The sequence below is a fragment of the Oreochromis niloticus genome, linkage group LG14 (genome assembly GCF_001858045.2).
Source record: "Oreochromis niloticus isolate F11D_XX linkage group LG14, O_niloticus_UMD_NMBU, whole genome shotgun sequence".
NCBI classification, from domain to species: Eukaryota; Metazoa; Chordata; class Actinopteri; order Cichliformes; family Cichlidae; genus Oreochromis; species Oreochromis niloticus.
In genome coordinates this window covers 27,596,742-27,614,140 of record NC_031979.2, presented here as the reverse complement: position 1 = coordinate 27,614,140, position 17,399 = coordinate 27,596,742, and the positions used below count along the sequence as shown (strand labels likewise).

The following is a 17,399-nucleotide window of genomic DNA, read 5'->3' as shown; positions in this document are numbered from 1 at the left end:
CCAATTTACACTATGTTTGTTACGGATGGTACCAGTTTCAAAATTTGGAGGAAAAAAAGTGATTTTTCTTTAAGCACTATAGGTAGTGTGGGTGTAATTCTTCTGTAAGTGAAAGGAGGCAGCTCAGGTTACAGCATACAATTTCAGAAGGCTTTGCAGTTACAGAACACCATGCACCTAAACATGAGGGTTAATGGGGATTAACTCTGTAAAGCAACAAACTAAAATTTCAGCAATGCTTTATAGTAATAATGTAGTGTAGTATCTAATATTAGTAAGTTTCTCAGCAACTGTCATAACATTTTAGACTGTGTCCTGTCAACAAAATATAATGTTAACATTTCATGTCAATGGCCTGCTACAACAAAGTCAGAGCTTTAAAACAGATGATGACCCTTTTTACCTTGGTATTAAATTGTGTATCAAGCTTCGTGTAATTCTTTCAGTGTTGTTACGAATGCTAAATTCCTGGTATCTTGACCTGGCCTTTGTATAACAAATGCTCAAAGCTGAAAGCTAAAAGGGCACGCACCTGGCACACAAAGTAAGCACACCTTTAATTATGACTTGTAAATATATGAGCCTTTGTATTAAACGCAGTTGTATTAAGGCTGTATAAAAATTCACTTACCCTCCAGTTGTCAAATAACATGGACATTAATTAGACTGCCTAGCTTTTGTAACAACATTTTTTGAAATTTCATATAGCCTATTTTTTTGTGCTTGTGGTTGCTGCTTTCATTACATATAAAAGTACTGATCACAGCAACTTTACAGACAACATCCATTTACTGTATAATGCCAAAAAAAAAAAAATTCAAGAGAAATAAATTTGGCGTGGTGGTTAGTACTGTTGCCTCACAGTAAGAAGGTCCCGAGTCCTTTACCATCTGCCCGGGTCCTTTCTGTGTGGAGTTTGCATGTTCTCCCCATGTTTGCGTGGGTTGTCTCCGGCTTCCTCCCACAGTCCAAAGACATGCAATTAGTGGGGTTAGGTTAATTGGTGAACCTAAATTGCCCATAGGTGTGAATGTGAGTGTGAATAGTTGTCTGTCTCTCTGTGATAGACTGGTGACCTGTCTAGGGTGTACCGTGCCTCTCACCCTACGGTAGCTGGGATAGGCTCTAGCCTCCTGCGACCCTGATGAGGATAAGTGGAAGAGAATGGATGAATGGATAATCATGTAATCAAGTACAAAAAACAAACAAAAACCCCCAAACAAACCACTAACTGACAAAAAGCAGGCAAGACAATCTGTGCCATACTGTTACCTTAGTGATGGACTTTCAGTAGGAACAAGCCAGCTCCAAAATAAACAGTTTCTTATTGTTAGTGTAATGCAACTGATAATGCAACAGCATGAATCAATTTATGGGGAGCACTGCAGCACCATTATTTGCTCTCCAGATTAGCTTGCCCACCGGTGACCTTGAGTAATAGCTCACAAATGTATTCTACAGAATCATGTGACATGTGTGCACACACACACACACACACACACACACACACACACACACACACCCCCCCCAAGTGGGAATATCAACATATCCATTTGTCCAAAGAAGATATAATGTGCAATTATGTGGGGAGCGTGTTGTTGCAATGGTGTCAAATAACACAGATGAGGTAAACTCAGTGAACCTGGCTGCAGATGATTTTGGATATTTAGATTGATAATTGGAATAGAAACACATTAAATGTTCCAAGTACAAGTATGCTTGTTTGTGTGCAATCTCCTGTTGGAGCGGGTGGGTGCATCTGCAAATGATTCCAAGTGACTCTCTGGTTATTACCAAAATAATGAGCTAACTACAGGCCATGGAGATCTGCTTCAGCTAGACTCTCCTCAATTTTATTCACTTTTTAAAAAAAAAAACAAAAAAAAAAAAAACACACACAACATGCCAACTTAGCAAGAATGGCATTTAAATTAGTCACACACAACTACTGAGTCTTATTGGGATGCTGAGGTCTGACAAAAAGTACATTTGAAGATGCTCACTTATATTTCTTCATCCTTTTTGCAATTCTTAAAACTCAACTTGCTTCTGAGCTAAACCGCAAAGACTGAAAAAGCTGATTCAATATTATGGAAAAGACTCTTGGGAAGCATGTCTGCATTGGCATCGGATCTTATTAGACATATGATACATCCTCAGCTGCCTCATTATCCTACAGGAGATTAACAGCTCACTGTAAATGTGGCATCTGTGTAGGAGAAAAGTAAGGATCAGCCATCAGTTAGAACCAGCTAATCTGAATTATGTGAGATCAGTAAGGTCAAAACATTACATGCGGATAAAACCCTTCAAACAGCAGGGGGGTAAAAGGGACGTGCAAACGAGACGTTTAAATTGAAGAAGCAGAAAAAGAAGACTGGGTTTCTGGGCCTGATCGCCCAGCGGGCAAAGGGTTAGGTAATGGAAGTTTCTGCAAACTGTCAAAAAGACTGTGACAAAGCTATTTCTGGATTTTAATATTGTTCAGTTTCCTCTGGTGCTCAGAGAACATCTTGTTGCTGAGTAACTGAGAGGAAAGTGCACATGCTGAAAGGATACCACTGATAACTGATGAGATGTGGCACATTGAATATACTGTCTAGTTATTGCCTGTCAAAGTTTTCCTAAAAGAAACAGCTCTGCATTTTGGGAAATACAGCCACAATGGTTAAATCATTTATGCAATCGTGTGCAGGTCGCCCTTGTTTTGCTAGTTAAAGTTAAAAAAAGCATGTGGTAGGTGTGGACTTTGGTGCCTGACACCACAGACCCCCCAAGTCCTCCTTAGCTGCATGTTTAAAAATTGTTCCACACTTGACGAAAGTGGGATCAGGGAACTTTGGATATCAAGTCAATGCTTCGGGCTCTGTTGTCCTGCTCATGCCATTCCTTGAATTCTGGGGAGGCCACTGTTGTTGAGGACCATTGCCAAAGGGGGTATGCTACAATGTACAGGTACAGGCGAGGAGTGGATGGCTCTTGTCAAAATCCAGATCAACTTGAACCCAGCAGTCTATTTGAGTGATTTTAATGTTGTGGGTGACCGGTATATTTGCCTTTTTGATGAGCATAAGATGAGAAGACTCATCTATAGGTTGAACTCTGAGGTAGGGCTGGGCGATATGACCCAAAATTCATATCTCGATATTTTTTAGCTGGATAGCGATATAAGATATATATCTCGATATTTTTTAAAGGAATACAGTAAGACCAAAAAGAGAGTTCTTATTTAAAGCTGTGTCCCAGATGTCACACAGGCACTTTTATTAATATACAGCATAGATGTACATGAAAAAAACTACTCAAAAATAAATTATGAGCATTTATTAAATAATGATGCTCCATAAATAAAAGAAAACAATGATGTTTTTGTGCATAATAAAGAGCTCACAATTGTGCAGTCAAAATGTAAACTAAAAGACGCTGAGCATAATAACATAGAGACAGATTTCACAGCTGCTCTATTCCCAACTTCTACTGCGTGACTGACAGCCTGGAGTTTGAAATCCGCTTAGTAACCATGTCTCTGAACAGGAGCCATTTATGGTCCTTATACACACACAAGTACGGTAATATTACGTTGAAGCACAGTACGTATCACTCCGCGAGGCTCCAGACTACGGTAGCCGTAATGCTCCAACAATCCATCAAGCGGTGCAGCTCCGTAGCTTACCAAAGTCGAACTAAAACATTTTTTGACAGATTGCTGAGCGCTGTGTATCACATAAAATCGTTTCGCGGTCATCAAGCACAACCAGAATTCATACATAAGGCGCGCTGTCAACTTTTGAGAGAATGAAAGGATTTCAGGCCGTGCATGGTGTTAGCGTGGCTAGCTCGTTAACGTCGTCCAGCCCCACGCACGGGGGGATGCGCAGTAACTCATTAACGGAGATTTGCTGTGTCCATCTTGTCGCTGCCTGCAGGTGAAGCGATGGGGGAGGAGGGGGAGTTGTGTTCAGTCAGTGAAGGAGAGAGGGAGGTAGAGTAACGTTGCGTAGAGACAAAAGTGGACGAAAGAGAGGCAAACTTGCGGCTTCACAACTATAATTATAACGTAACATAGACTATATCGATATAAAGGATATTGTCACATCTTATATCTGGTATAAAAATATATCGATATTTAAAAAAAAACAAAACAAAAAACAAAAAACCTCGATATATCGCCCAGCCCTACTCTGAGGTCCACCATAGTCAGATTCTTCCCACTCGTTTTCTTATCTTTGTGCTCCAGTATAATAACAGCTCCATGTTGACCATGCAAATATTAGAGCAGTATTGATCTTCTCATCTATACTTGAGTCAGAAAGCAAATGAACAGATCTCCAAAACTTTTAAATGTTCTTATATGAAAAAAGAAAATCTAAAATGCAGAGAATGCAGTCTTAAGTTAAAAGAATAATTCAAAAGCCAAAAGAGCTTTAACTTAAAAAGGGTCTGCCTCACAAATCAATCCACAATATTAAAATCCTACTCTGTTATTACAATGACAGGCAATAAAATGAGATACACTGCATTGGCCTTGTCTTATAGGAAATTCATCTTTCAAACTTCTCAAAGAGCTGGATGCTACTCTGTCTTCTGTCATGCAGCATTAGGAAGCCCACAAAGCCCATAAGAATACAGAGGAAGAAGTGGTCATCATTTCTGGTCCTGTCCTCACTTCACAATATTCCATGCAGCAACTGTTTTTCTGAACTTTTAGGTAATTGTTTTAACAATTTAAATCAATAACTTATTTCAACTGGTTAGACATCACATTGCAATCCTAACTGATGCGTGCTGCTCTTGGATGTTGTTTCTTTCTACTGTTTGAGCTTTTCTACAACTATTTCATATACCAGCTGTAACTGAAAGTACAAAAATGGCATAGGTTTTAAATTTCTAGTTAAGCAACAGGCTTCAGCTGTCAGAATTCAACATACCATTTCTCACTTTGTCAGAGGGAATGCTTCGTATGTGAGGTAGAAAAAAAAAATGCATTTGCCGCATGCAACAGCTAAACCGGGCGAGAAAGCAGAGCCGATGCCAGCGTGCCATGCTACATGCTGAGACACTGGGTCTCTTTGTACGACGAGCTTCTTTACAGACAGCAGCAGGAGCTGCAGGAACACTTACACTTGAATGAAAATACCACAGGCAGGAGGGGGTTTACAGCTTGCGTGTACACACAACCGGGGGAAACAGGGTGGCGGTCACATGGAAGTGAAAAGGCTATCGTCCAGAGGGAAACTTGTCATGCCAGAAATTTTAAAACTATGAATAAATTTACATCAAATCAGCATCCCGTCTCACCGATGCAAGAGATATCCTACAGGAGATAGAATTTATTGTTTGTTAGTGGTGACGATGAAAATTTGGAGCAATCCTAGACTCCCCAAATTTCATATCCATAAATGTATCTTTTTCATTTAGCTCAGGAAATACGATCAGTGGAAATTTAGAGGGGAAAACTGAGAAATCACAAAGAGCCAACATTCAATCTAGGAGAGATAACAGCAAGACAAAAGACAGCTCTGGATGGCAGGATGCCCCTGGGGCGGCTATGCTGTTATTATGTTGGAAAGGGCTGCTGAGCTGCGGTGCGGGGCAATTACAGACCGGAGGATTGACTGGGGGGAGGGTCCGGGCAAGCCAACCCATCCATGAAGCGCTCTCAGCTCAGAGAAAAGGAGAACAAACTCTGATACAGCAGCAATAAACCATAACAGATGATGGTGGCTTCACCCGTTGAAGTAACAACCATCTGCTTATTCCCATGGAAAAGAGTTTGGTCTAAGCTGCTTTGCTGTCATCAGTGGAACCCAAAATTAATTTTGAGTGATGCATGCTGAACTTTCTGCTGCATTGGTTTGGATTATTTTACTAGTATATGTCACAAATAGGGTGGTTTGGGATAACGTACAGGGCTAAATGAATCATCTGTTGTTCTCATAGAGAGCTACAGCAGACACTGTGGTGAACACATTAGCCACGTCTATTATCTTTAACGTCACTCCACTTTGGAAAGTCCTGGCTGAAAACCACACACCGTCCACTAGCGATCCAGCCGGAGAACGCGGGACAAAGAGGAAAAGTCAGTCTCAGAGTATCGTTTCAGTGGTTCATGGACCACAGTCAGAGGTCGCAGCCTTACAGCCATTGTGTGTTGTCATTGAACGGGTAGATAACGGAAGTAAAAACAGATAGAGTTGCAAAGGGGAATGAGTTTTACAAGACACATAATGCGAGTGTTCGCCAAACTCTCACTTGGGTAACTTAAGCCACTCAACTTCACCTCTGATGAAATCTCCATTGTCGCCTCTCATAATATTACAGCTCTCCAAGTAAAGAGGCCACAATGGGCAGTGAAAGGAGACAGTAATACAAGCTCGGTGCTGTGAGAAGTAACAGTTGGCACTGCTGAGTATCCCGGGTCCAAACACAATTTCCATGCCCTGTGGCCCTGAACGGCTTCAGTGGAGCAGGTGTCTGCGCACATTCTTTACATAAGCTTTTGTCAAACATGGCGCACAGGAACAAGGCCTCACAGCTGCAGGACAATGGAGTCTCATTAGTACAGCTCTGCAGCCAGACATGCACACTTACAGCCGGAGTCAAGGTAACAGTTTCTCCAAGGTCAGTTTGTGGTCAGAAATGGGGCCAAACCAAATAGTGAGAACTGCGTTTGAATTATATTACAGAAACATGCCATAAGTTATTTACCAAAATGTTAATAAATAAAATAAACCTTAAAGCTGTTGTGCTGACAGAAACAGAAATAAAAGACTGAAAGCAGGTACAGCTAAAGTTCAATGCACATTGCGATTAAATTAATGCCTGATGAATCGCTGAGGTAATTGTGCTCTTTCATGCAATTTAGAGAAAATTACCGTTATGATGATGTTCCGGTATAATGTCAGTGTCAGACCCCTGAGCCATGAACCGTGCTGGAGAAGTAAAAACATTTGAAGGTTTGCAGATCTGACCTCCACCAAATACACTCTGTGCATGAAGCTAGGTAGTACTGTATTTTTACACGTCAGAAATCTGAATGTATAAGAAAAAAATGCCAAGAACCAGTGTGAAGATTAGAGCTTTCTGCACTTAAAAACTCTCTCTGGCTTTATATTCCACAAAATTATCAATTACACTCTCTCGGGGAGTGTAACAAAACTTCAATTTAACTGATTTTAAGATTTGGTCGTGCAACCTACATGGGTGAAATGTTTTAAAGTAAGGATCAGCTCATTCAGTTTAATTCCACAGCCAACTTCATACCACTTACTAAAACCTCTAATGAAGAAATCTAAGAAGTACGGATTAGGCAAGGCAATGTGCAGACACTTTTATCAACCTTCTCACATTTGTTCCATCTGTGTTGGTTTTTAGTTTTTGTGCAAGTCACCATCTTTGAGTTTGACACATTTAGTGATGGCCTTTTGTTTTCACTTATAGGACAAGTTTAGGTCAGTTTATAAGCCGTTTCATGTCTCGTACGCCAAGCTGTACAGGAAGGCTGGGCCAAAATTTGTGATGAATACATCTCTAAATCTGACATTTAGCTCTCACGGTCTCTCCGCTGCAAATGTTCCACATCACAGAAGCCTCAAAAATGTGCCAGTATTAACCCAGACCAAAACAGAAGACCTCTAAAAAACAAGGCCACAGAAACCAAAGGCAATGCTGATCAAGAACAGAGGATTACCACCTGCAGATAAAACAGTTCAAACCACTCTTTCAAGCCACTTCTTTGGTTACAGTGAAGGATGCATGATGGGCAGGGTGCAATTCAGTTTTCAGCAGACCACTGACATACTGATGAAAGGTGTCCTTAGCCCCACTCTGAAGCTCCTTGCACCCTTCGCCCCTGGCTGCGAGCCGAGCGAGCGGGCGGGCGTCCTGCCTCAGGGGGCCAGCCACACAGCAGAACCGCCGACCAGGAGGAGTCGAACAAGAGGCCTTTCTCTCCCTGCGATGTGATCCTCCCCCCTCTCACTCCTGCAGGAACGACTCTGGCAGCATCTCAGCTTGTTCTCCCCCTTTAGTAAAGTTGGATTCTCAGATCACTTTGGCCATGGCTTCAATTCATTTACATGCAACTCTCTCTCTCTGCTGCTGGTGCACAAGTCCATGTAAGGCAGTGCCAGCAAGTCAGACAGCTGGCCATCTCTGAACAACAGCAGACATCCATTCACTAAGAACTCGCTACTCGAGGGTCTCTCAAAACAAGCACAAGTGGAGAATCCTCTGTGCTGTTTAGAAGCTGTGTTGTGAACCCGTAGCCTGACCACCAGCTCAAACAAAGCTCATCAAACAAAGCAGAAACAATTATGCAGTGTATAACTGACCCGAGCGTAACCTTTATAAAAACCAGACACGCACATGAGGGGAGAGCAAAATTAAATTCATTCATTTGGTACCAAGATATAATGGCCAATTACACTTCTCAGTACATTTGTATTACGAAACCACCAGAACAACATGACAGTTTCACCTTTTTCTCTCCAAGGACAGATTAAATAAAGACTGGCAGAAGACTTTCTTTACTTTCTGCATTTAATCAGGAATATTATCCTTTCTTGATTAAATAACAAACATTTCCTGCAACGGGAAGGCCTGGATAACTCCTGAGTAAAAGAAAAGGGGACAGCCTCCAGAGAGAGGGAAGGAGCCAAGTCAGTACAGGGCAGAGGAGTGGAAGCAGAGAGAGGAGGAGGAGGGGGGAGGAGGAGGAGGGGAAAGTACAGTTGGAGATTCTGAGGTGGGTTAGAAGGCTCTGAAAGACGTGGCTGAAGAAAAATTGCATCCTTCGCCAGGAGATGAGTTCTGCCTGCATCACGTCAAAAACAAACCGGAATGGAGGGCTGAGAGGGCCACTTAGTCTCCACAGACCCACAACATCAACAGAGCCCACCACTGAGTCAACATCACTCACCCATTAGGTCTGTCTGTGCCTGTCTATGGTACAAATAGTACTGTGATGTTCTCGTTCAGATGTTCTGGCACATCACAAGCAGGCTATCTTCCTGTGTTACTCAGAGCCAAATGAGAGGTTTTTAAGATAGCTGGCGGTGAAATGGGGGCAAACTTCACACCGCCTGACCTGCAAAATGTGATTCTCACACTTGAATCAGACACAACTAATTATAACTAAAACAAAGAAAAATTGGTGCATTTGTGTCCTCAGCTGACCACCTTCTGTTTAATCAAAGCACATAAATCCCCACACAATAGGCTGCTAATTATGGCTGCAATTATTTTCATTATCATTTAATCTCCTCATTATTTGCTGTTTATTTTTCAATTAGTCCAAAAAACACTTTTTGGCAAAAAAAAGAAAAGAAAAGAAAAGTAAGAAGAAGAGTGAAGGAAATCCATTTAAAATTCCCTCGGAACAAGTTGAGGCTTATTTTATTCAACCAAATATATTCGGTGTGCCTCCATGCATGACAAAGAACACCATGAAATCCTTGTGTTGGAATTTTTTTTTTTTTTTTTTTTTTTTTTGGGGGGGGGGGGTGAAAACATTCAGTCTATAATCAATAGAGCTGCAGATTAATTAACCATCTATCAGAGCTCAACTGATTACACCAAGAAAACCCAGAAGAGAAAGGGAAATGAGCCATTTCTGAACAAAAACATGCTGCCAGATCCTCTGAAGATAAACATCTGATTAAATGGAAAAGAGACTGCTGTGTAAGTGAAGGCAGGAAAACCACCCTGTAATGCTATAATATAACTTTAATGCCAGCATGCACGAATCACAAATTAACTAGTGCCTGATAACAGATAACAATGCTCGGCGTATTTCTAAAGTCATATTTATAAGACTCTGTTAGTACAGTGAATTATGACGAATGTGTGGAGATGAAGCCCAAACTGAACGAAGACTGCAGGCCTCTGCAAAAATGAGATAGACAGCTGTATTGCAATATTCTCACAAGGTCTGGGGAGCAAACAGACCACCAATTAGAGCACGAACAATGCTTATGTTGATGCCACACATATTTTCCGCTTGGAGTTACAACACAATAACACTGCACTGTGGACGTGCTCCGCCCCAGACAACAAGACAACCCCCACTCCCCTGTCATCACTGCACCTTATTCACGTCTGGACTTCATTATGAAGTGTAACGGAAATCATCATTGGCAATTTGGAAGAATTTACGAGACAATGATTCAATCCAAGTCATGCCTCGTGGTCACAAAGAACGGTTAGGGTTATACATGGCTAAGCAAGGCACGTCTTTCTGAAACCAATACACACTGTTAAGACAAGAAGCAGATTTGAAACATTTTAGACCACCGTGGTTTTATGTACACACCGCCTGACGTGACTGATGCTAAACTAGATTACATCGTTTTTGCTGTATGATTTTCCTAACGATATTTCCTCTTATAGGCATCAGGCCTCACCTTTAAAATAATAATATATAAAAAGGAAAAACAACAAAAAGAGAAATGGTCACAGTCCTCTTTATTTGGACAATCGGTTATCTAGTCTAGCATTTTTCTTTGTGAGCATCATCAGAATTCACTGACACGCCTGACTGATGCCATGCAAATGCAGCTGAGCATGGTGTCTTTGTTTATGCCTCATCTGCAATTACATTTAGATTCAGCAAGGATGAGACCTGTGCTGCAAACTGGACACTGGCATGGCCCTCTGGCATTCTGCAGTGCACACACGACATATGCAACATTGTCCTCAATTCCATTTTTTTAAGACTTGGATTTATTTTTTCTGGAGCAGTAGATAGCACTTCCTGACAGAGCAAACCTCTACCATGATATATAATCCACAAGATTGTTTTTGTAAAGGAAGAATATATTTGAGTAAATCATTTTTTTCCTGACAGCTTTTGCAATAAACAAAAAAAGGGATATTCATCCCAAATAATAAAACTCCTTCAAAAAAAAAAAAAACCAACAACAAAAAAAACTAATTAATTTTTTTGGCTTAAAGTCACATTTACAGAGAGAAATTAAAGCAATTTAATCCACACATCCATCACAAAATACACGCCTAAGCCTCTCGATTTACACAAACATTACAAATATAAAAGTAATTACTAAGTCAGGGAAATCAAAGTAGTCAGAAATCTTCAAAGCACTGCTTTGCTGACACTCTCAGGAAATTAAGGAAAACTAAAGATGAAATGATAGTAAAATGAAAAAGCAGGCCTTCTCTGTGTACAGGCCACACCTGGATAATATGATAGAATATAAAATAACAACACTGCTGTGATGCTCAGCTGAACTAAGCTTCTGCAATGACTCTCTGGTCAAAATTATGAGCCAGTGCAAAGTGAAGAACCAAAAAGGAAAGAAGCTCTTATCCCTCTCCTGTTCATAACTCAGAAATGTGTAGACTGGCACTTTTAAGATATAATGATAAAAATCAAGTCAGAGTAAAAGGATGGACTGTTGCCCTTTAAGTGTTTAGTTTTTGTCTGTTTGCTTTTTTTTTTTTTATTAAAAAGGTTCAAATGTGATTTTAAAAAGTCACATTTCAGTTAACATTTCTCACATATTTTTGTGGAAAAACTGACAATTCACTCATGTATATGTCAGTTAAAATAAACAGCTGATTTTATAGTTTAAAACACACACACACACACACACACACACACGTTAGTGTGTGATAGGTGTGTGTTATCAATAACGAATACCAATAACCTGATTTCTATAGAGAATCTGAAGATGACCCCATTTGTCCCACTTGAATGAATCTGGCTAAAATAAATCGATGTAGGGCAAACCCAATTCATGACCCAAATTAAAAACTACACCTGTGCTCTGACAGAAGCAGACATAACCTAAATGTGTAGGGTTTTTTTTTTTTTTTTTAATTATTTTTCCAGGGTCTTTCAACCCATGTACAGCACAGAAACCCCTCTTCAGACACTAAGCCCTGATTCGGCTGCTGCTCTTCATCACCGCTGCCCATCTTACCTTTTTGTGTCTGTCTTTGAAAGGTAACGCAGGCCATGGCATCTCCTGCAAAAAGTCTTGCCAGTGTTTCTGATCCGGATCAGACGAGATGAAGACGATTTCCAATTTGTCCTTATGTTCAGACGTCTTTTTGAACCTGCTGTAAAACTCGCACAGACTGCCGTTGAACTGCTTGCACGGGGCGTTCAGGCTGCACCCAAAGAAGAGCCCGACCAGGGACAGCTTCGCGCCCAGAGACTGCACGTCCACCTCGGCTTTCTCGCTGTTGACGAGCCGCTCCCCGAGTAGACTCACCAGAAACTCCGACATCGCAGCGTACAGTCCACGAACACACAACGTTACCCTCAGCCGAAACCGCTGTACATGTAACCGCTATGTTCAAGCGACACCCAGCACTTCCTCCACCTCCAATTTGAGGTTTTAGGTGAGCTCCCAGCCCCGGCGAGGCGTTGCGGTCTCTGTGTTCACCGCTGCTCGTCCTCCGGTGCGAGCGCTGTGCAGGAATGCGCTCCGCTTAAATCGCCCTGACTGCAACAGCGGTTGCGCTCTTTTAAGAGGAAAGCACACAGTTTTGTCACAATATTTATTATTCTGTTTGTAAGGAGGCCACTTTAAACAAAAGTAGTTATGGATTTCAAATGCATTAAAAGCTGCACTTGCAGCTGAATTGTTTTAATTTCCGAGTTTATGGGTTTCTTTTTTTCTGTTGTTGAATTTTCAGATTAATAACAGCGGTTTTCCGGGCTTGACCTCCAGAATCGCATTAGAGTCTTGTGTTTGCAAACATTATTAGATTTGAGTCGATTAATTTTCTTTAGACAACTGTAAATTAAATTCTACTCATTTCTATTTAGACCGGGGGTGAGACCAAACTCAACTCCTGTGGATGTGCTGCCACCTAGTCCTCACAAAAGAAAACAGGGGTCAGACACGTCACGTCTGAGAAAAGTTCCCATCTGATCCTCTCACAGTCAGCTGATTCGTAAATACAACAGCTTAAAAACATGTAATTAATTCCAAACTTTACCTTTTAGGTTTGCTACAGTGAATGACCAGAAAACACACGAAACATCCAAAGTAGCAATGTTTTCTTCTGTTACTGACATCAAGTTTGTGTTGAAATATTTAAACTAATAACTACTAACTGATCATCCTGAAACAAAAAAAGAGCTTTTGGCTTTAGATCGTGACAAATGGAGTGGGTTTAAATTGAATTTGGTTCCAGTTTTTTAATAGATTAAACATGCTTTTCAGCCTGGAAAGTTTTGATGTTGCTAGCTAATGTACCTATGACGTTATGGGTGTTCCAAAGTGACAAAAATTAAAATAAAATAAATAAAGGAAAACTAAAACGCACCAAATTTCAAATCACCCTTGCACTTTGACGACTTCTATCTCAGACTATTTTTGGAGTATGACATATAAACATTCAGTAGAATGATTCATGAAAAGTTCTGGCACAGCTTCAGCTATTTCGAAGTTGCATAGAAGATGAAGAACAACTGAAACACATTGTGTATGTGAAGTTTACCATGTATGTCCATCACCCACAACAGCACAACAAAAACATGATCAGACATATGTGACAGATCAAAAGAGGAATCCATAGACTTACTCCTATAAGTGTCACTCCATTTAAAGCCACAGCAACAAAATTAAAGACATCAATAGTCACAATAATAAAAAAAAATATTAAGACAGATTTACCACAAACTAGTGTGCACCAGTTCATCACAGAATGAGAGTACTAAGATGGTAGCGAGTAAAGCGTGCATCTCAAAGGCAATACAGCGTTTAATTAAACACCTAAAAGAGTGAGTATTGTTTTAGGGGCACACTTAAACAAATTCTGATTTCTATCAGAATCAAAGTGGGAGATATTTCACCTTTTTAAATTATATTTATATAATGAAATTGCTGGGGAAAAAAGTGCTGAAATGTTGAACTTTTGTTGAGTGATGAAAGCAGCGCAGTATTCCTCAGTCCTCGGTGAACATCATCTTCACCAGGTCTGCTTTGAAACATTCCTCCTCCACCAACTTCTGAGGCTGAAACAAAGATTACACAGAAACGGCGCTTAACATTACAGAAATATTCAATATTAAGTGCCCTATTAAACAAATAACTAACTAACTAAATAAATACATAAACAAATAAAGGTAAATGCATTCTTACTGTGCCATATCGCAGCAGTGTGGGAACTCCAGTCAACTTCAGCGTCTCCTTGAAATCGTTCTTTGGATCCTTCCAACTGGAGTGTGGAGGACATTATTAGGAAGCTTTTAAAATTTAACAGCACAACATTTAATAACATAACAAGACTTTGGACTATGAATTGAACAAATGGCTCTTGGGAGGCAAAAAAAATGTTTCACAGCAAAAACGGATATTACATATTTGCACAGCATACTGTTTAAACAGAAACGATAAAACAGTCGTCAATCCCAACTCAATTTTTCTCACAGGGCAGATAAACTATGTGCTTCCTTACTGTTTCCACAAGAATTAAAAGGTTAAGTTAAACTTAATTAACTACTGAAGTGTTTCCATTCCTGGTTCTTCCAGACCGCATGTGAAAGTGTCTTTGAGCAAGATAATAAACCCCCAAAACAGCACTCAGTATATCATTAATGTGCATTAGTGTTTATAAAAGTGGTTTGAGTTGGTTAGAGCGGTCAGTAAGACTACAAAAGTGATTTATGTATGCAATACACAATGATAACACTCCATTCACATTAGAGAATAAAACATAAACAGATGTAGTACGGTTAGTTAAAACAAACAAACAAAGAAAACAGCAAAAGTAGCAAAAAGTTAAAGTCTCCTAGTTTAAAAAGCGTGTAACGGTTCAGAATGTGCCTCAGCCCACTCTGAAGGTACAGAGCACTAGAAATCAGTCTTCTCTAGTTTAGGGTTTGGGTGGGGAACTTTAAAAGCCAGTCTCTCCTGTAAACTGGTCTCATGATAATGAGAGCTCATCGGAAGATGTTAAATATCACAGCACTTTATATCAAAGAAGAAATGTTTAACTGGCTCTGTGGTCAGCTGAACAAAATGAAAATATAAATTCTGATCAGAACAATGACTGGTTTCAGTTTCAATTACATCATGTTTCATGTATCTTTTTGATTCTATATAACTTTACAATGGAGTCAGTTACTTTCTAGCTTTTTTGCCACAGTAAAATCCTTTTATTGACAGGCTACCTGCGATTCTCAACAAGTAAACATGAAATAAAGCTTAAGTCTGTTAACTGCAGCCATGATGTGCTATTGTGGTGACAGCGCGTGACATCTGTGTGACTAAAGAGTTTGAAATAATAACAGTTTCTCACAACATGCTGGAAAAAGGAAGCATAAAATACTGACTAGGCTCTTTCTCCAACTTGGCAGTAGATGAAAACAGAGCCCTCAGGAAGGTGATTCAGCTGTCCTCTTACAACAGGCTCGGCTGGAAAGGTAGAAGTCACAGGATGAAGCACAAAATGCTCTTTATGCAATTTTGATAAAGAAATGCTAAGAACTCGACTTGTTATTTTTCAACAGCAATAAGTAATGTCGTTACTTTCCTTTTCATTTTAGCCAAATTTTCCATCCATAACAATCACATTTGTGAAAAAATAAAATTGTTATATAACATTTAAATAACACTCACATTCAAAAAAGACAGAATATATACAAACTCTTCATTTCACCTGGTTAATTAAAACTTTTGTGTAGATATGCAGTTAGATTTTTTTATGTGCTTATCAGTCAAAATATTTATTTTATTGCATATACTGTATATTTCAAAACAATTCTCATTAGAGCTGATTTACTAAACCTCTTACATATATATATATATGTATAATTTCTGTAATTTCAATGCACATACACTCTGGCCACTTTATTAGGTAGATCTTGCTAGCACAGTGCTGGACCCTCTTTTTGCCTACAGAGCTCCATTACCTTTTGTGGCATAGATTCAACAAGGTGCTAAAAAAAACATCCCTCTGAGATTTTGGTCCATATTAACATGACTGCATAACAAAGTTGCTCCAGACTTGCAGGTTGCACATCCATGATGCATATTTCTCATCTAACCACATTTTATGGTGCTCTGTTGAATTGGCATCTGGTGATTGGGGAAGGCGATTTGAGTACAGTGAACTCAGTGTCAAATTCAAGAAACCAGTTCGAGATGATTTGAGCTTTGTAACATGTCATGTATTGCAGGAGGCAGGAACCAGAAGGTGGGTACACTGTGGTTATAAAGGGATGGACGTGCTCACTGATTAAATGATACTCAGCTGGTACTAAGGGACCCAAAGTGTACCAAGAAAATATCCTCCACGGCATTACACCACCATCAGCCCGAACCTTTGATACAAGACAGGATGGATCCATGCTTTCATTTTTTATGTCAAATTCTAACCCTAAGATCTGAATGCCACAGAGGAAATAGAGACTCTGAACAGGACACGTTTTTCAATCTTCTGTTGACTGATTTTGGTGAGCCTGTGTGAATTATAGACTCCCTTTCCTGTTCATAGTCTGGTCATCTGCTGCTGTAGCCCATCCCCTTCCAGCTTTGATGTGTTGTGAATTTAGAAATACTCTTCTCCATTCTATAACTGTAACAAGTGGTTATTTGAGTTACTGCTGTCTTCCTATCAGCTCGAAGCAGTTTGCACATTCTAAATCATTTTTACCCAGAAAACTACTCCTAATCCTCTGTAAACATTAAAGTTGGCTGTGCAGCAAAATCCCCGAGGTTCAGCAGTTTCTGAAACACTCAGACCAGCACGTCAGGCAACAGCAACAACCGTGCAGTATTTAAATATTTAAATCAGCTTGTGTACAAAACAGTGGCATGTGAGTGTAAAATCCTTAAGTAAACCTAATTTCTTATATGTAAACCTAAACTGCGTTAAATACATAATGACAGATTAATGTGTATGTTTTTACTATATAATATGCTATTAAAAGAGTGCATTATCACTAACACTGTAGCCAAAGCTAAGTGGAGCACCGTTTAAATATCAGTCTTTAAGACCAAAAAAAGTCACAACAAAACAGTCAAAATAGTAGCTGTGGCTGTAAGTTGCGTAATATATCCAAGTATAAGATTTCTGAGGTTACCTTTTACACAATCTGGACACCAGCTCTTTCCTTGCTTGTCTTTATCCCCTGAAAAGTAAGCAAAAATATCCTTCCCTTTTCTCTCAGACACAGCCCGACAGAATTCATCATACCCGTGCACATTTACTTCTTCGTAATGGGCCATTATTTTAACCAAAGCTAATGTGACAAAGCACAAATTTAAACTGCTAAACTTAACCCGTGATGCAAGTGTAATAATCAATGCAGCGTCTCTGAACTTTGGTCCTGGTAGCAATACTCTTAAGTCGACGCCTACTTCCGGTCTGTGGAAAAAGTTCTTAAAGTGACCGCTAAAAGAAATCGCATTGTAATATAT

The 17,399-nt window shown here is 39.9% G+C and overlaps 2 protein-coding genes across 2 annotated transcripts in view; both read right to left on the bottom strand.

Moving 5' to 3' along the window:
- Nucleotides 1–13,307, bottom strand: part of nxn (nucleoredoxin) — a 67,223-nt gene extending 53,916 nt beyond the window's left edge. The window contains exon 1 of the mRNA XM_003440123.5: nt 11,943–13,307. Within this exon, the coding sequence (XP_003440171.1) occupies nt 11,943–12,251 (309 nt within the window). The 5' untranslated portion in view covers nt 12,252–13,307. The remainder of the gene's footprint in view (nt 1–11,942) is intronic.
- A 145-nt stretch (nt 13,308–13,452) lies between these two features.
- On the bottom strand, nt 13,453–17,324 carry txndc17 (thioredoxin domain containing 17). Its single transcript, XM_003440122.5, has 4 exons — nt 17,063–17,324; nt 15,311–15,392; nt 14,118–14,193; nt 13,453–13,990 (listed from the first exon to the last, which is right to left on the bottom strand). The coding sequence occupies exons 1-4, from the start codon at nt 17,205–17,207 to the stop codon at nt 13,922–13,924; spliced, it is 372 nt and encodes a 123-aa protein (XP_003440170.1). The 5' UTR covers nt 17,208–17,324; the 3' UTR covers nt 13,453–13,921.
- Between the last annotated feature and the right edge of the window lie 75 nt (nt 17,325–17,399).